The 17,787-nt window shown below is 39.5% G+C and overlaps 1 protein-coding gene across 1 annotated transcript; it reads left to right on the top strand.

The window, feature by feature from the left end:
* The first annotated feature begins 736 nt into the window (after nt 1–736).
* Nucleotides 737–17,645, top strand: LOC114349557 (synaptic vesicle glycoprotein 2B). Its single transcript, XM_028299970.1, has 10 exons — nt 737–930; nt 6,190–6,348; nt 8,660–8,822; nt 12,068–12,189; nt 12,650–12,891; nt 13,530–13,678; nt 14,393–14,504; nt 15,207–15,490; nt 16,480–16,607; nt 17,572–17,645. The coding sequence occupies exons 1-10, from the start codon at nt 867–869 to the stop codon at nt 17,643–17,645; spliced, it is 1,497 nt and encodes a 498-aa protein (XP_028155771.1). The 5' UTR covers nt 737–866.
* Nucleotides 17,646–17,787: the final 142 nt, after the last annotated feature.

Raw genomic sequence — 17,787 nt, 5'->3', positions numbered from 1 at the left:
CAAAAAAATACGTAAAATCAAGATGAACTAGACGGCTACCTAAGTAAACTCCGACAAACTTTACTTCGACATTACGTTACTCCGACATTTCTGAATATCGATATGACTTTACTTCGACACTACACTACTCCGACAAAGGATATTCGCCTTTGTCTAAGTAGTGTAGTGTCGAAGTAAAGTCATGTCGATATTCAGTAGTGTCGGAGTAACGTAATGTCGAAGTAAAGTTTGTCGGAGTTCAGTTAATGGTTTCAATTTATTATTTAATGGACTTTAGTGTACAAATTTGGTGTTATTTTGTGTTCTAAAGTGCAATGAAGTGATAAATTATAAAAAACATTGAAATACTTCGAATTTGAGCGCGCATCGAGTGTCGAGTGGGTTGTCGTATGAACAACCCGCTTTGGACCCGGTGGCGTCTCGAAACCTGCTTACGGGCATACTTAACTCCACGGAATCCATGAAAAATCAACTCGCAACTTTATCGTTTCACTTTTTTCTATTAATTATTTGTCTTTTGTTGCCAAATAAAATTATTTTAATTCTATCTTTAATAAATTCATTCATCGTGCATTACTTATCGCGATTATCACAATATGTAGAGCAATTTAACATGTAAGCTCATTCATTGAAATGACTTTAATTGCATCTTAATGAGTTACTGACTCATACTCCAAACCATCTGTAATATCTGTCAAATGTCTTCGCTATCTCATACTTCAGCGTTAACCAAACCCAGTGTGCGTCGCGCCTTCCTCGCGCGTCCACGCTCGAGCTTTTATTCAGTATCCGCCGAGGCGCGCGGCCGTCCGCTGCGTTGACGACTAAACGCGAATGCGATTACTGAGACACGACTAATCGCAAACATGACGGCGGACGACGTTAAGGGAGACGCGGGAACACCCTTCGAGGATGCACTGGAGAAGACTGGTGAGATGTTGCGATTTGAAAATTCTTTGTTTTGATTTGGAAAGTGACTGTCATTATTGTTTGCGAACTTTGTTCCGGAAAATGATCTGATGCTTTGTTTTTGTTTGAAATCAGAATGATTAAACAATTGTTTTAAGTTGAAAATTATACTATTTTAAAATACTTCTCGTATAAAAATACAATATGTAGCTTCTTTTGACCTGCCATTGCCGATTTAACTGTAAGTGGCAAGTACGAGTATAAAGCGAACTTGCATGTCAAAGACCTGCCTGCAGTCTTACACACGTTAATAATAATATGCCTTTGTCATGATTCGTGACCAAAAGCTGAAAATTACTTCAGAAATTTCATAATAAAATATAAGATTTTATATTTTTAGTTCAATAAAGTAGTGATGAGTCCATCCTTTTTGGGGTAAAATTACTGTAATATTCTTATAACTTTAATAAAGACCATTTCCGTTTTTCTTGACAATTTAGTTCATAGTTTTGGTGTGTAACAATCCGATTTTGTAATACTAGGATTAACTATAATATAACAATGATATTGAAAATTATAAGCATACGGATTTGACAAATGTATTTGGAAGGACCAAAACGGCTGAGCCCAGACCAGTCTCGGCTATCATTTTCAGGATTCCATTCCTGCTTGCCCTTAGTCTTTGTAACACAAATACAGGAAAGTCATCCCTGTATGTGCTGAATGTGTGCATCGGCAAATGTGAGGCACAGTTACAATGTAGAGGTAGGTAGTTTCAAAGCTCTGAATAGGTTTCTTATATTGACCTCGTAGCCTAGTTGCACTAAATGCCCTTATTTTCAGGGAAATAGTATTTGGTATTTTTCAAAATATACATGCATACTTCTCTCTCGCTCTTTAATCGGCGGATTGACATAATATACATTAAAAAACTGTTAAACCATCTTGACTTCACGTTAGTCTTTATCTGAAAGAGCATTTTTCATTGATTTTTTCACAAAATTTTCATGATATTTATTCCAGTAGGAAAATAATCTCTATGATTACCGGTGACTAGTAACTTCCTTTATAGGTCGCAATTTAAGTATATAAATTAGATAAACGTTATTGGGTTGATTTTATGTAACATTTTGTGCAATTTGTTTCCTGTTATGGGGAATAGAAATGGCATTTTGTAGATGTCCTTATTAATTTTCCTATTATTAAATTATGTAATAACACATAAGTAACTGAATAATAACAATAATAATCATTTTAGATGTAAATTTCCAGCTTTTTATTGTCTTAGGCCCGATTCGTCCAAACTTTTATCCGGGAATAACTCCTGGTATAACTGGCACATTGACAGTTTCAGTACGGGAAATATGTCAAAACTGACGATTTATTCTGGAATTAATATTTACTCTTGTTTGGTCGAATCCACCCTTAATACCTTAGAGCCTTAGAGTCTATGGTTTTAATACTCTAAGGCTGAGTTGCACCATCTTACTTTAACTTTGACAAACGTCAAAAATCTGTCAAACTCCATACAAAAAGCACCAGTTATCGTTAAAGTTACGGTCAAAGTGACTGACGCATGCACAATTTTAGACATTTCTATGAAAGACATTTTAAAATATTCCTTTTTAAGAATATAATATTAAACTGTAGGTATTTATTGAAATCCATATAAATACTGAGTCAAGCCCAAAGCAAAGGCCGATAAAATTTAAAAAAACTCATGTAGCGATTTATACCGATTTATAATCTTTGTTTTATAACATTGTTAAAAGCATACAAATGTTTATCTTACACATTGATTACTCATAGCCATAACTTGCTGGACAAATTCATTAAAATGTATTCTTAGAAAGTTATATTTACATTTGTATAAAGTGCGCAAAATTAAAAGTACCTACACGTTTTTACCTTTTTTAAGAGGCAGTTAACATTAACATTGTAATAAAAATTATTATAAATATTAAAATACATTAATAATTTAATTAGCTTCTCTTTGTATTAAGTAATCATGTATTTTTGAAATTACGATATTATTTTGTGTTCATATTATGTTTTCAAATTTATATTTACGAAAACTTTACAAATATTTTTTTTATTATTTTATGTTTCGATGATGTCTTTTTGTCATTGATTTAGTAATAGGAATGAGTCAATAATTAATTCTTTTCACATTAAAATTGAATGAACATCGCAAATATATCGTGTCACATGATTTTGCTATATTTAAAATATTATCTCACGTTTTGCGAAATTCTCACCACTCTTTCTTGAATAGTTACTTAATTTATTTGTTTTGGTTATGTGCTGAGTGTTTATTGTTTGAGCCGTCTTTTGCGGCGAACAGCTGTTAATCAGGCACTTTTGTTGTGAGTGCTGACGATGGTCGCTTAATTCATTAAATTCTTTAATTCAGCCTATTTCGGTTTGTTGCTGCACAAAGTTACTATGGCGCCTGCTAGAATTATGTGAGGGCTTTCAAACCCCATCTGGAAAGTACGTTGTAAAATTTATTACGTCTTTATTTTGAGGAAAGAATCGACTCTACGATAGAAATCAGTACCTTTTTAAAATTAAATGTTAATGTATTCAAAATAGAGTTTAGTGTGTATAAGGAAAAGTACAAAAATCACCATTTCCCTGGGGCCATAGGCGGCTGGATGAAATTTCTTTTCAGATATAAGATTATAAATATTAATAATAATTTACTGTGTAAATGGGTATTTCTCATCGCTGCGGTTCTCATCGTCACCTTCGTGGCAAATTTTATTTCTAACTTATTTCAACTTTTTGTAAACAAAAATTGTAGCGCTTGATGTAAAGATTGTATTCTCAGTAAATCAGTCAAATAGTGAGTCTCGTTTGGAAGCTTTAACGTTTTGAATTTTTTGATGCCACGAAAGTGATTCTGTACTTCACAGCAATAATTTTTTCAAACTTTACTACTGTAAATGACTCTCAAGTGTTTATAAAACATATATTTAGTCTTATTTTCATAGATAAATAGCAATAACATACTATAAATAGGTACCTACTTAAAAACAAGATAAAATTTTACCGATAACGTCACCTACAAAGTTACAAGATTCTACGCAATTGGTTTTAAGGGTGACACTGGTGGCATTCTGAAATGCTAAAGAAGCAAAAAACGGATTATCAGTACCTCAATAAAAAAGAACTCTAACTGATTATCAGTCCCTCAACAAAAATATATTTTTTATTTAGGCCAGAGGGCCTCGTATTTTTGTTGTACAACTTTTAACTCAAACTTCAGATTAAATTTATCTTACAAACAGATACACAGTCACATATACAGACATACATACAGTCATACAGACAGACAACAAAAATACGAGGCCCTTATTTATTTATTGATGTACTGATCTCTACTTACCACGTATAATTTATTAGTTATTAAAATATTGTAAAAACATAAACACCAGTCACTATATTTTAAAATAAACCAAAGCAAGAAATCACTTTCGTGGCCTAAAATCACCTTCGTGTATAAAACACCACGAAGGTGATGCCACGAAGGTGACGAAAATTTTAGTTTTTTATGAATTATCCTTAAATTTGAATTTAACGGTTCAAGTCGAATACTACACAAATAAGTCTAACATGTTAAGTTTTCAATGGCCTAAGTTTCAATTAAATTGATTAAATTTTAGAGGTAGAAAATATTGTTCAAGCAAGCGACGGTATGTCTATGGATAATCACAAAAAGTTACGTATTTTTTTCGCGGAGCGACGATCGACCTGTCTCACCTCCCCAATAGCCGGAGCACAACTGACGTTAACCGAATAGAACGCTGTGATTGGTTGCTGGTGTTCGGTTTAACGGCAATCTTGTATTATTACTCAAAATTTTAGGTACCTAAAATCGTGTGACCAACGTATTTCGCTTTCTCAATTCGAAATAATTATAAGAAGATATTTTTTTGACTATTGTGTGGAAAGTATATTTAATTACGATGATTTTAGTATATGCTACACACAAATTGAATGAAAATTGTGAATGCAGTAACCAAATGTTTCATTGAAACCGAAGGTGTGACACGATGAGAACGCGAAAAATGACCCCGTTTTTTATCGTTTCATGTGATGTTTTCGTATTAGTTTTGCTTCTATTACGATAAAATTTATTTTGTATGTAGCTAAATAGATATTTTATCATCTGATTTCAAAGTTATTGTTCTAACTTATACCGTTTATGAACTATTATTGTGTGACCATCACATTTGAGTGTAAATGAGAAGTACCCAAATATCTCTAGGTACGACAAAAACTAGTGTACCTACACACTTGAATGCGAATCACGAAAGCATAAGATGTGATGTGAACAAAGAGTTCGGTTACATCATTTTGCAGATTCGATCAACCTCCTCTGAACTTTTTTATGAATCAATTATGCCAATAAATTTCATAAATCAACCGGGATATGATGCAACACGATTGCGAACTTTAATAAGCTTCATTGTTGAACCCAGGTGACACCTCTGCATCATTCTAACTGCTGGGGACCTGTTCGCTCCTCCAAGATCATAATGAACCTTAAGCCAATAAATATAAATGGTTATAATCCCAGGTTATGATTTTCCTCTACAAAATCTTACTGCTGGCCAAGCATAGGCCAAGGATGCGCGCCGATTTGCTTTGTTGCTTTGATGGCGCCATTTTATAGACCATTTACACGATAAGCCCATTCGTTTTTCGTTTAAAATCTTCAATAAGAATTTATCAAGCCCGGCTGCTCGCTGTTCTCTGATTTTATTAAAAGCCTTATGCCAATGATAAATTTTCCTAGTTCAGGCACATGTATAATCTTACTGTCAATTAAGTTACTAACAAAATAAAGATTTTATTTATTATTTTATCCTACTTTCCTACTAATATTATAAAGGCGAAAGTCTGGATGTCTGGATGTCATGATGTCTGGATGTCATGATGTCTGGATGTCAACATGTTTGTTACTCTTTCACGCAAAAACTACTGAATGGATTTTGTTGAAACTTTACATACAGTATTACCTACTGTTTATTACCCTGATTATGTGACAAATAAATTTCAATAAATAAATTAAGACGTGTCTAAAAAGCGCCATCTATCTTAATTGGTTAAATAATCTACAGCGCTGGACAAACTACAGTTTTTGACGTTCGTAAATATTCATGCCGTGAAACGCCATCTATCAACATGATATGTAACGGGGGTAAAACGAGGTTTACGCGTACGAAGTCGCGGGCGGCCGTTAGTTATTTATAATAATCGTTATAATCCCAGGTAATGGCCTCTACAACATCCTGCTGCTGGCGACATGTTCCCTCATCCTGCTGGCCATCGGCGTGGACATGTTCGGCTTCAGCCTGGTCATCACCGCCGCCTGCGACCTGGAGCTCACGGTCATGGAAAAGGGGATCATCACCTCCGTTCCTTTCGTTGGTAAGTGCTTCAACATTATCAGGTCATTTAGAGAATAGAGACCTATTACAAGAGCAATGACTAATTTACCAAAGGGAAAATAAGGATTTGGCCTCCATTTCTTTGATTGGTAAAGTACTCATGATCCTCATGAAGTCACCACTACCAGGAGCACGATCCTTTAATTTACCGGAGGCAAATGCAGGATTTGGCTGACACTCCTCTTAGGTCAGACGAGTTCATTAGTGCTTAGCAGTCGATATGAGTAATGCTTAAGTTATTTTATCAAGCCTTTGCAAGTAACTTCGCGGTGTTTTAGGCGATCGAACCCAACTTGTAAATTAAAAATAGAAATATTAGAAGTAGTAAATAGTCAAAAGTACCTATTTTTCATTGATTTTGAACCTTGTGCTATCTCACTAAAGTTCAAAATTAATTCTTAACACGTTGAGTGCGAAACCAGGTCTATAGACCTTGTGTACGTCTCGCTTACCGTGCGGCTAAGAAAATTATAGTCTTCCTTGTCGTGCGAAAGGCATAACTTCAATTGGGTCCGGTGTAGGAAAGTGATGAATATATATCTATGATGTATTCTTAAANGCAAAAATCTGAAAACGCGTGCTTTTATGGGGGGTAAATAGGCCGCAACTCGCGACGTATCAAACAGTTGGTACGTCTTTTTTCTTACTTCTTCACATCAGCCGGCATATCTTTTTAAATACCGGTGTGATTTAAATGAATTTGGTATCAATTTAAAGTTAAAAGTTTAATTTTTAAAATGGTGCTACTTTTTTATTACTAACAAATTCGTTAGTGCACAAGATCGCGTGGAAACAACTTCATGTAAGTGATTCCATACTTTTGCTCGCGAGTGTATTAATGGTTTTAATCCCAGGAAATGGCCTCCACAACATCTTACTGCTGGCCAAGGATAGTCCTAGGATGCGCGCCGCGATAAGCTTTGATGGCGCCATTTTATCAATTTTACGCGATAAGCCCATTCGTTTTTCGTCTAAAATCTTCGATCGATAAGAATTTATCAAGCCAAGAATTTAACCTAGCCTCTAGTTCTCTGATTTTATTACGAGCCAATGATACATTTTCCTAGTTCAGGCACATGTATAATCTTACCGTTTATATTTTTAAGATTAGCCTAGAGTTTAAACTGTCAATTAAGTTACTAAATAAAGATTTGATTTATTTATTTATAATAATCGTTATAATCCCAGGTAATGGCCTCTACAACATCCTGCTGCTGGCGACATGTTCCCTCATCCTGCTTGCCATCGGCGTGGACATGTTCGGCTTCAGCCTGGTCATCACCGCCGCCTGCGACCTGGAGCTCACGGTCATGGAAAAGGGGATCATCACCTCCGTTCCTTTCGTTGGTAAGTGCTTCAACATTGTCAGGTCATTTAGTCTCCACAAGTACAGTGAAAAGTTTATCAAACGAGGATTTGGCCTCCATTCCTTTGATTAGTCAGTGCTCAACTGCTCATGATCCTTATCATCGTCTGGTCATTTATACCCCACTTCCGCACGATCTTTTAATTGCCAGATACAAATGGATGATTTGGTCTTCATTCATTTCATTTGCAATTGCTTCATCATCATCAAGTTATTAATAACTTAGTAGAAGTCTCAACTACAGGAGCACGGCCCTCTATTAAACTAGCAGGATTTGGCTTAAACTCGTCTTAGGCCAGACGATTTCACTTAGCAGTCGATATGAGTAATGCTCAAGTTTTTTATCAAGCCTTTGCAAGTAACTTCGCGGTTATAGGCGATCGAACCCAACTTGTAAATTAAAAATAGAAATATTAGAAGTAGTAAATAGTCAAAAATACATATTTTTCATTAATTTTGAACCTTGTGCTATCTCACTAAAGTTCAAAATTAGTTCTTCCACCACCAGTTTAAAGGCCGGACCCGCTCCGCACGGCCAATCTGTATGAACTTCTAGGGAGCGTTTTAGAGTAATGCGGTCCGGAGGAACCGCTCCGCTCCCTAGCAGTTCATACAAATCGGCTGTGCGGAGCGATCCACACTGACAGTCCGCGTGACTAAAACCAGCCATAAAGTATAGTCTGGTCCGTGAGCACGTAGAATTTTGTCCAATGACCCCAAGCTACCCATCCTTATCTCTCGCGCGTAATTATGTTGCTATCGCGCTCGCACACTCACTGCGGGTGCCAGTCACACAGTCGCGACAGCAATACAATTACGCGCGAGCGATAAGGATGGGTAGCTAGGGGTCATTGGACAAAATTCTACGTGCTCACGGACCGGGCTTTAGACGTATTTTTGTTTTTCATTATCATTACCTTCCCAGGCATCCTGTTCGTGTCGTACCTGTGGGGCTACATCTCGGACACGCGCGGGAGACGGCTGACGCTGGTGGTGTGCATGCAGGCTGGCTTCGTGCTGTCCTGCCTGTGCAGCGTCACGCCCAACTGGCTGGTGCTGGCCTTCATCAAGTTCCTGGCCGTTTGCTTGTAAGTATCATTACACTCTCAGGATCATTACACTCCCAGGTGACGTCAACATGAAAAGTGCGGGGAAACAACTGCGCGAGAGCAGTCGACGGCTTGAGCAACGGGACCATCCCTACCTCTCGTTCCCACCGCTGCAACTCCTGTGTAGCCAGAATCTACAGCTTGACCGTCAATAAAAACCCAACCAGTGAAGGTCAAGTTTGTCTCGGGTAAAAGTTAAACTATCATTGGACCCGCAACGAAATTAATCAGACGAACATTAGAGGAGTTCGAAGTTAAGGTTCGACTTCCCTCCATTGCAAAGCGGATGACAGGTGACAAACAGCTTGAGCAGTCAGTATACCTGGCGACTACTTGACCGCACGATGTTTCCGTGCTGCGAACCGCCCGAAGCAGTCGTAACTGGTCTAGCGGTTCCATATTTGTGTTCGTAGAATACTGTAGTTTGCTATGCAGTCGCAGCTTGAAGCTCGATAGCTTCAATTGTCAATTCGGCCTGTGGGGCTACATCTCAGTCACGCGCTGGCAGTAGCTGACGTAGATCGGCTTCGTGCTGTCCTGCCTGTGCAGCGTCACGCCCAACTGGCTGGTGCTGGCTTTCATCAAGTTCCTGGCCGTTTGCTTGTGAGTATCCATCCTCAGGTATCCTGTTTGAGTGGTATCTACGGCAAGTCATACTTGGACAGCTCGAGCAGTTAGCCAGTGATCAACATACACGGCCCACTCTTGCAGTTATAGTTAGTAGCTTAAAGATGCCATTGATATCTGCTGGAGCAGTTGGATTAAATGCTGAACAAGTCAAAAGTGCACAGGACGTGCTGTCCTGCCTGTGCAGCGTCACGCCTAACTGGCTGGTGCTGGCCTTCATCAAGTTCCTGGCCGTTTGCTTGTGAGTATCATTACAACCGCCTCTGTGGTCTAATGGTAAGACCACCTGCTTCAGACGCAGAGGTCCCGGGTTCGATTCCCAGTGGGAGCAGATTTTTCTGTTCGGTTTGGTTAGTGGTAGGGCTTGTAAAAAAGTCCGCCTGGCTAGCTATCACCATCTTACCTAAGTCTGTCGCCATGACAACAATGTTAACAGCATTGTTGTGTTCCTGCAGTTAGATGTAAGATAGCCAGTTCCTCCGTGGTTGAGGATTCCGGGTGAAGCTCGCTTCCACCTTCGGCCTGATCATCACTTACCATCAGGTGAGATACAGGCTAAGAGCTTCCTCGTTGTGGATAAAAATAAAACTCTCAGGATCATTACACTCCCGGGTGACGTGGAATGAATAGCGCGAGCGACGGTAAGGCGGTTATCACACTGCGCCGCGCTCCGCCGCGGTACGCGGGACGACAGATTTAATCATTGTATGCAAGTACCTCAGTTTATATAGAAAACACGCGCGGCACAACACACTGACAACGCGTCTGCGCGCGGGATTTTTTATATGAAATCACGCGCTCCGCGGCGCAGTGTGATAATCGCCTAACTGTTAGTCGTTTGTGTGCTGAGTAAATTTAGGCAAATGCAAGCCAGTCTATAAAATACCTAGTTACTAGCTACAACATGACTTGTCTCATGATATGATCAATTGCCTCATATGAAATCATGATAATTAATAGCCACTTGACCGGCAACTAAATAAATTGCCTCTGTAGTTCAACAGTCAGTACAGTTTGTTATATGCTGAAAACTATAAAAAATGTTCAGTCTGATGTTCTTTAAGCCCAGAGCCCCAAACAAGGACTTAATAACCCTTCTGGCGCAGTCGGGTAAAAAGGGAAATCCTTCATTTGCGATTGTAATGTTTTTTCCTGAAATTTTTATTACTTTTTGCTGACAACTTTAATGGTCAACTAAGGCCCAGAACAGACAGTGAAACGCAACTGCAACTTTCTGAAGATTCTGATGAATAAGACTGAAACTGAAAGTTTCAAACTGGTCGCGTCATATTGTGTGGTCTCTCAACGGACGCTATGGCAGAAACTTAGATGCAACTCAAAAGTAACTAGCAGTTGCAGTTTCGTTTCACCGTCTTTTCTGGGCCTAAGCCCAAAGGGCTGATTATGATTAACTTCCTCGTGTATTATTAATATGACCCGCGCAGTTAATGGTGATCGACGCGCCGCAATTGATGCGAATGCCAAGAGCGTTGCGCGCGCGCTTGTTTACAAGGGCACTATTATGTAGTCGCTCGAGATTCCGCCCTGAAACATTTTCGTTTTTTATGAATGACTGCGTGCGGGCTAAATATATTAGAACTGAAAAAACTTGGCTGAAAAGTATTTTGTCAAAGTAATTCTTTGTAGTAATGTCTGTATTCTTTTCTTTCATGAGACATGTTGTTGACACTAGAAGCATTATGGTATCAGAATGAAATACTACTGTGGAAATCTTAATGTTCCAATCGAAGCACTAAATCATCAAGTAGCAACAAAGTGTTCCCTTGTAGTGATTCCTTTAGGTACTGCAATTTGTGATAATAAAATAGAGCAAATTATTATCTTTGGAACTCTACATTTACTTGTGTTTGCAATCGAACTCTAAAGTCTAAAGTACACCTGTCGAACGATTCCAAAATCAGCTACTTTCAAAATAAGCCCCCTAATCGCGGAAGTCTTAGATCTAGAACTTTCTCGTAAGTTCCATACCAAAATGTAAATTTAATGCCGGTTCTAATTTCGTAGGGAATTAGGCTTACTTATTTTTAAATTGAAGGCCCGGGACGTGTTCAGTAAGAGTGCTCGAGTGTTTACGAGAAAAACCGCATAATTAAATTTTTGTTTTTGACGAAATCTTAAATCAATCAAAAGCTCTAAGGACCAAGACCAAGGCATCCTTTAAAACCACTTTTGACTGATTGCAGTCAAAAGCGATTTTGACTGATTAAGAGTTTTGACTGTAACGGCAAATAAGCCAATTTAATAAAATAATCAAAGAGCTATAATGAAAACGAAGCGGTCACATGAATTATGTTTTTGATTTATTTGTAGGTACTATTTGTCTTGTGGACCAAGAATTAAAATGACACTTAACTACATTGCTATTACATATTTTGAAAGACACATAAAAGTTAATTCAATAACTTTGGCGAGCTAGCAACAGAGTGTTATAAAACATTTTCAAATTCAAATTGCTTATTGCATGTCACATTACCATGAGATACCATACATCATATGACATTCTTGTCACATGTGTCTCAAAGGTTCAACACCTGTTGGTTCCAATGTTCCAGTTTAACTTTATGTATACCTTTCAGTTCCTGCGCTGCCAACTCTGCCACTTATACCTTGGTAGGGGAGTCCTGCATCCAGAGGGTGCGGAGCAAATACATGCTGCTGATGACCTGCCTCATCTTGCTGTCACCTGCTGTTGCTGGAGGTTAGTTATAGCGTAGAGCTACCCATGTATAGATCGTTTCATCCACGAAGACGCGCCCCACCAATTTTTGGTCGAGGGAAGCGCGGGGCCCGGGGAGTTTGAGCCGAGCAATCCGAGCGTCATTATTGTAGTGTGCATGTGCACTAATGGATACTTTAGCGTGTATTTACCACAACGATAATACTCAAACATTAGCGGAAGAATGATGGGGCGCGTCTTCGTAGATAATTTATCTATACGGGGTACTTGTGCTAGTTAAAAAATCTTGAAACTAAGATGCTTGATGCAAGAGCTTGAGCATTCTTACCAGTAGTAGGCCCAGGATGCGCTCCATGATAAACGTTTATCGATTGTAAGATGACAAGTGTTGTCGTCTAAAATCGATAAGATTTTATCACGGCGCGCATCCTAGCCTGGCAGATGGCGTACCTAATACCCGAAATCTTCAATAACTTTCCAGTGCTCACATACCCCACACTAAAACTGCAGTTCGAGGCGGACCTCTGGTTCGGAGTCACGTTCCGGCCGTGGCGGCTGCTCACTATCGTGCTTGCACTGCCTTCGGGGCTGGGGGCCATTGCTATCTACTTCTTCCACGAGTCGCCCAAGTTCCTGGCCAACAGGGGACGAACAGACGAGGCACTGGAAGTTCTGAGGTCCATGTACGCGATCAACCATAGGAACTCTAAGGACGAGTTTGGGGTAAGTCTATGTATGCGATCAACTACAGGAACTCTAATGATGAGTTTGGGATACGGTGTAGATAAACAAAGAAGAAAAAGCTAAGGTAAGATAAAACTTTTGCGTCCTTGAACCAAAATCTCTTTAAGTAGTTGGTGTTCTACAATTTGTCGAATTACTATCATTTTCACTGACAATGCACGCTCCTACCAGCAAAGATACATTCGCTGATATTAAAAAAAAAAACAAGAAAACGCATGATTATGTATCGTGAACATGAACAATAAAATATGAATCATCAGATCTTAATTTATTTATTTGCTTGTCACGTGGGTATTAACAGGTGTTAAAATAATATATTCACTTTAAACACATAATTCTTTTTTTTAATAATAGATTATGTGATGGCAAGGTTACTAATGAATCATCACAATGTAACCATTCAAAAATCCACAATTTTTAGATAATATTGACACATAGAAGCGGCAGGAAGGCTCTGAACGTAAGCCGCTACCAACCGATCAATCTGAAAATCATTGGGGGAGGCCTATGTTCAGCAGTGGACGTCCTATGGCTGAAATGATGATGATATCGTAATTATAAGATTTATTTGCATTTAGAAAAGTCCGAAATAATAGGATCTCTTTTCAAAACTCCAGGTGAAATCCTTGAAACTCAGCGAAGACATGGCCAAGCAGCAGACGACGCTCCTCAAGGCGATGTTTGAACAAAGCGCGCCGTTATTCCGCGCGCCGTACCTCTGGCGCACGCTGCAGCTGTTCTACATCGTCTTCGTCGTGTACATCACGTGAGAACAGGTTTCTTTCACTAGCATTCGTTCAGGAATAACGCCCAGCCGCTAGGCTAGCTAGCTAGAGCCCTGTAGTACACCCGTCGTACAGTCGCGACAGCAATATAATTACGCGCGAGCGATAAGGATGGGTAGCTTGGGGTCATTGGACAAAATTCTACGTGCTCACAGACCAGACTTATGCGGACAATATGCGTACTACAGTACAGGAAAAGGCTTACTGGCTAAACTGGATTCTGATGGCATAACTAGTCAGGATTTTAATGATGAGAAACCCCTGGTCTTATAAGGACACAGGAACCATATTTTCATAAGGAGAATCCAAGTGGATTAGAGAAGTTACATTTATAATTCTGGACAAGAAATTGTTGAAGAAAATAATATTTTTGAAGTTATTGAATCGAACTGATTTTTGAGTCTCTTTTAATGAGGGCTATCGTTTTTATACTTAACAGTTGGCACGCCTGGCGATTGACAGGACCTTACTCTACAGTGGCGCCATCTTGATGAGTGCAAATGCGATAGTCCTCCTACCACTTTCGCGCTCACCAGTTGGTGCCACTGTCTTCGCTACTAGCAAGTGACAGGACCTTACTCTACAGTGGCGCTAACTGGTAAGCGCTAAAACGATAGCCCTCATTAAGCACTCTATGTCGAGGTTACTTTTAGGCTTCTTTTCACAATGATTCCAAAACAGAATTTTGTCTGCAGAAACAACAGCTTCCTCGTCTGGCTCCCCCACATCTTGAACCTGATCCGGTTGTCACTAGAGACGGGTTCAGCTGCCGGGAACATCTGCGCTCTCATCTCCCCGGAAGAACAGGTTCGTATAGATTCTGATGTACTCTTGTATATTTAGTCATTTTTAACTGTCTAAACCAATCAGGGAAAGAGTAGAGCATGTCAGAGTGTCAGAAGTGACAAATGGTCGGTTGAAGTGACATGAAGCAAAAGTAATATTTGTCATAGTCTTCATAATTTTGGCGATAGCGATGCTCATCCATCCCTGCGGCGTTGACATATTTATCTTTTTTTTTTAATACAGATCTGATAACTATTTGCCATAATCCCAACTAATATTATAAATGCGAAAGTAACTCTGTCTGTCTGTCTGTCTGTTACGCTTTCCCGCCTAAACCTCGCAACCGATTTTGATGAAATTTGGCATAGAGATAGTTTGAGTCCCGGGAAAGAACATAGGATAGTTTTTATCCCGGTTTTTGAAACAGGGACGCGCGCGATAAAGTTTTTCTGTGACAGACAAAATTCCACGCGGGCGAAGCCGCGGGCGGAAAGCTAGTATGAAATAATTAGGAACAGGATAAGTAAGGAAAATATTTTTTATTATTTAACAGACCAACGATCTGATAAAGGTAACTAGAAGCACCAGAATGCGAACATCGTAGGACCAGTCGTGGAAATCCTTAGAGGAGGCCTTAGTCGAGCAAATAGTGTCTTTTTCCTCAGGAAAAAGACACATAACGTCATTGGGTTAAAATGAGATCATTTAATATCTTCTTTCCAGTCACCAGACGTCTGCATCGGCACAATAGAGGAAAACGTGATGGTCACCCTCATAGCATCCCAATCCGTCTTCTCATTCTTCAATTTTGTCATATCGTACCTGCCGAACCGGCGGAAGGCCGTGCTAATTACGATCTTGTGCCTATCGTCGTTGGGTGGAGTTTGCCTCAACCTGATGCCGGAGCCGATCTCTTCTGTGTTCTTCTTCGTGCTGTTCACTTGCACGTGTCTCGGGATGGGCATCTTGGCTTCGTACTTCGTGGATTTGTATCCTACTTCATACAGGTAAGTTTAATATTGAAAAAAATATACACCGTGTTTTAGTGGTTGTTTAAAATTGTTTAAAATGATTCTATCTTACTAGTACCATAGATTAAGGAAGTTTTTTTTAATTCAAATAAAAAAATTGCCTGTACGGAGCGTGTGCGATTCAGTTTATGCTGTAAGTATTATAGTATTAATTTCGTGAGGCAGGCAATATCCAAATACGTCACATTTTTTGTAAAAAAGACTATTGTTTCTTAGGCTTTCGAGTTGGATGATATTTTTTTGATTAGTTGAGAAAATTTTTTTTTTTTAAAATAACTCGCACGATTCGATAGTACTACTAAGGGTAATTCTGCCGCGGGAAAACAACCACTTTCACGGTGTATACTAGCGGCTATTTATTATGCAATAACATTTTCGTTAATCCCACCTTAAACTAAATCAAAGCTAGCGAGCTAAGGAAAGCATTGGGGGAGGCCTATGTTCAGCAGTGGACGTCCTATGGCTGAGATGATGATGATGATGATGAAGCTAAATCATACTCATAATCGACTATTGATGATAAAACAAGCGACCGAAGGTTCGTCATCAAAACCATTGGGCACCTATTGCCAATGTCATTTCCATCACTACCTTAATTAATAAACAAAGAGGTTTCTAAAAGCACAATGCCCATAAAACTGTATATTCTAATATTACCAAGATTATCTAAATTCGGGTTAATAGTAACTTTTTGATAGATTCTATCTTAGAACTGGAACTTTTGTTGATTCCCCAAAGAGCTCTATTTAGGAGACGTAATCCAATCTCATGGGCCAATCATCTTAAACCAATCGCGTGGGCAGGCCTCCTACTAGGTGGACCTACGATCTGGTAAAGGTCATGGGAAGAGCCTGGATGCGGGCAGCGCAGGACCGTTCATTGTGGAAAACCTTGGGGGAGGCCTTTGTCCAGCAGTGGACGTCATTTGGCTGAAACGAACGAATCCAATCTCATATTTTTTCCAGAGGGATGGTGGCATGCCTCAGTATCATGGTGGGGCGAACGAGCACCTTTATAGGGATCAACCTGGTCGGGAAACTCATCTTCCGCCACTGCCAAGTCACGTTTTACCTCTGGTCGCTGCTTGTGCTAAGTAAGTTCTTACTTCGGGTCTTTTCCCACTTCTCGTTCTGACCTAGTACTAGAGGTGGGAAATATACAGCTATACCGCCGAAACCTAACCGATGAAGGCTAAAGTTTGCCATTGGACTCGTGAGGAAGCTAATCAGAAGATGAAGAGTTCCACTCTCTCTAACTGTTACCAAATTCGTCGAGGCTGTCCTTAAAGGTTTGTCCTTGAACCTTTGTTTGTCACCTGTCATCCACTTTGCACTGGAGGGAAGTCGAACCTTAACCAGGCCTCTTCATCTCCGCGAGTTTACATCGAAAACAAAACACGCACGATGGCCCACCTACAGGATACTATTCGACAAGGCCTCACATACGAGCGAACATTGACTCACGCACGCGTATTCTTGTGTATGATGGAAGAAAGTAAAGAAAATGGTGTACTAAATAACTGTGCAGTATTTAACTGCCTAAATAGTAATAAATACACAGAATGTACTTTTTTAAGTTGCCTCAAGACACTGAGAGGTNTATCTCCTCCTTTTTTGAAGTCGGTTGAAAAAAGGTAGCCCTTACGGGGCACTTTACATGTCTCCTGGACAAAGTTCCTCCAAGGATATCCACAACGATCGATCCCGCTGTGCTCGCATCCAGGTGTTTCCCGCGACCTTCAACAGATCCATTACTTAGTACCAAGATTACAATCAATTAGATAACAATACAAAGTGCACTCAAAAACAATGATACTTTATCAAAGTATCGATGATTGATTATAACTTTATTTTTAGATCAATATGCCCTGGAAAAGACCAGACAGCGTCCCCAAAGGGCAAGTTTGGAGCACCTTCAAAGGTCGGGATAGGGATGGAAAACCTGGTCTATCGTAAGTATGTTTTAAGTACCCTCTTATTTCGGGAACTTCTATCATCATCATCATCATCATTTAAAAGGCTTACCACGATTCACGATAATCCGCTTCTTTCGTCCAGTCGCTGCTTCATCTAAAGGTTTTTCGTCAGTTCTATTCGTTATAGTAGTTGAAGTTATAATAGTGCCTGCCTAGGGAGCACAGCTGCCTCCCCCTTCCCTGGAAACGGTGTTCCTCATACTGTGCCTAAACGCAATCCCTTGCGTTCAGGCCAGGGTCCCCCCTGCCTAGAAATTCTAATTTGCTGGCACATAAGATGCCCATGATGTAGGTCCAT

The sequence above is a fragment of the Ostrinia furnacalis genome, unplaced genomic scaffold, assembly GCF_004193835.3.
Source record: "Ostrinia furnacalis isolate ACB-3 unplaced genomic scaffold, ASM419383v2 OfSCF0694, whole genome shotgun sequence".
NCBI classification, from domain to species: domain Eukaryota; kingdom Metazoa; phylum Arthropoda; class Insecta; order Lepidoptera; family Crambidae; genus Ostrinia; species Ostrinia furnacalis.
The sequence above is the reverse complement of the archived record's forward strand: the minus strand, read 5'-3'. Positions and strand labels throughout refer to the sequence as shown.

Coding starts and splice junctions, on each gene's coding strand:
- LOC114349557 (XM_028299970.1), top strand. CDS start 867: ATGACGGCGGACGACGTTAAGGGAGACGCGGGAACACCCTTCGAGGAT. Junction 13,679..14,392: donor GTCTTCGTCGTGTACATCAC/GTGAGAACAGGT, acceptor TTTTGTCTGCAG/AAACAACAGCTTCCTCGTCT. Junction 16,608..17,571: donor CTGGTCGCTGCTTGTGCTAA/GTAAGTTCTTAC, acceptor TCTTTCGTCCAG/TCGCTGCTTCATCTAAAGGT.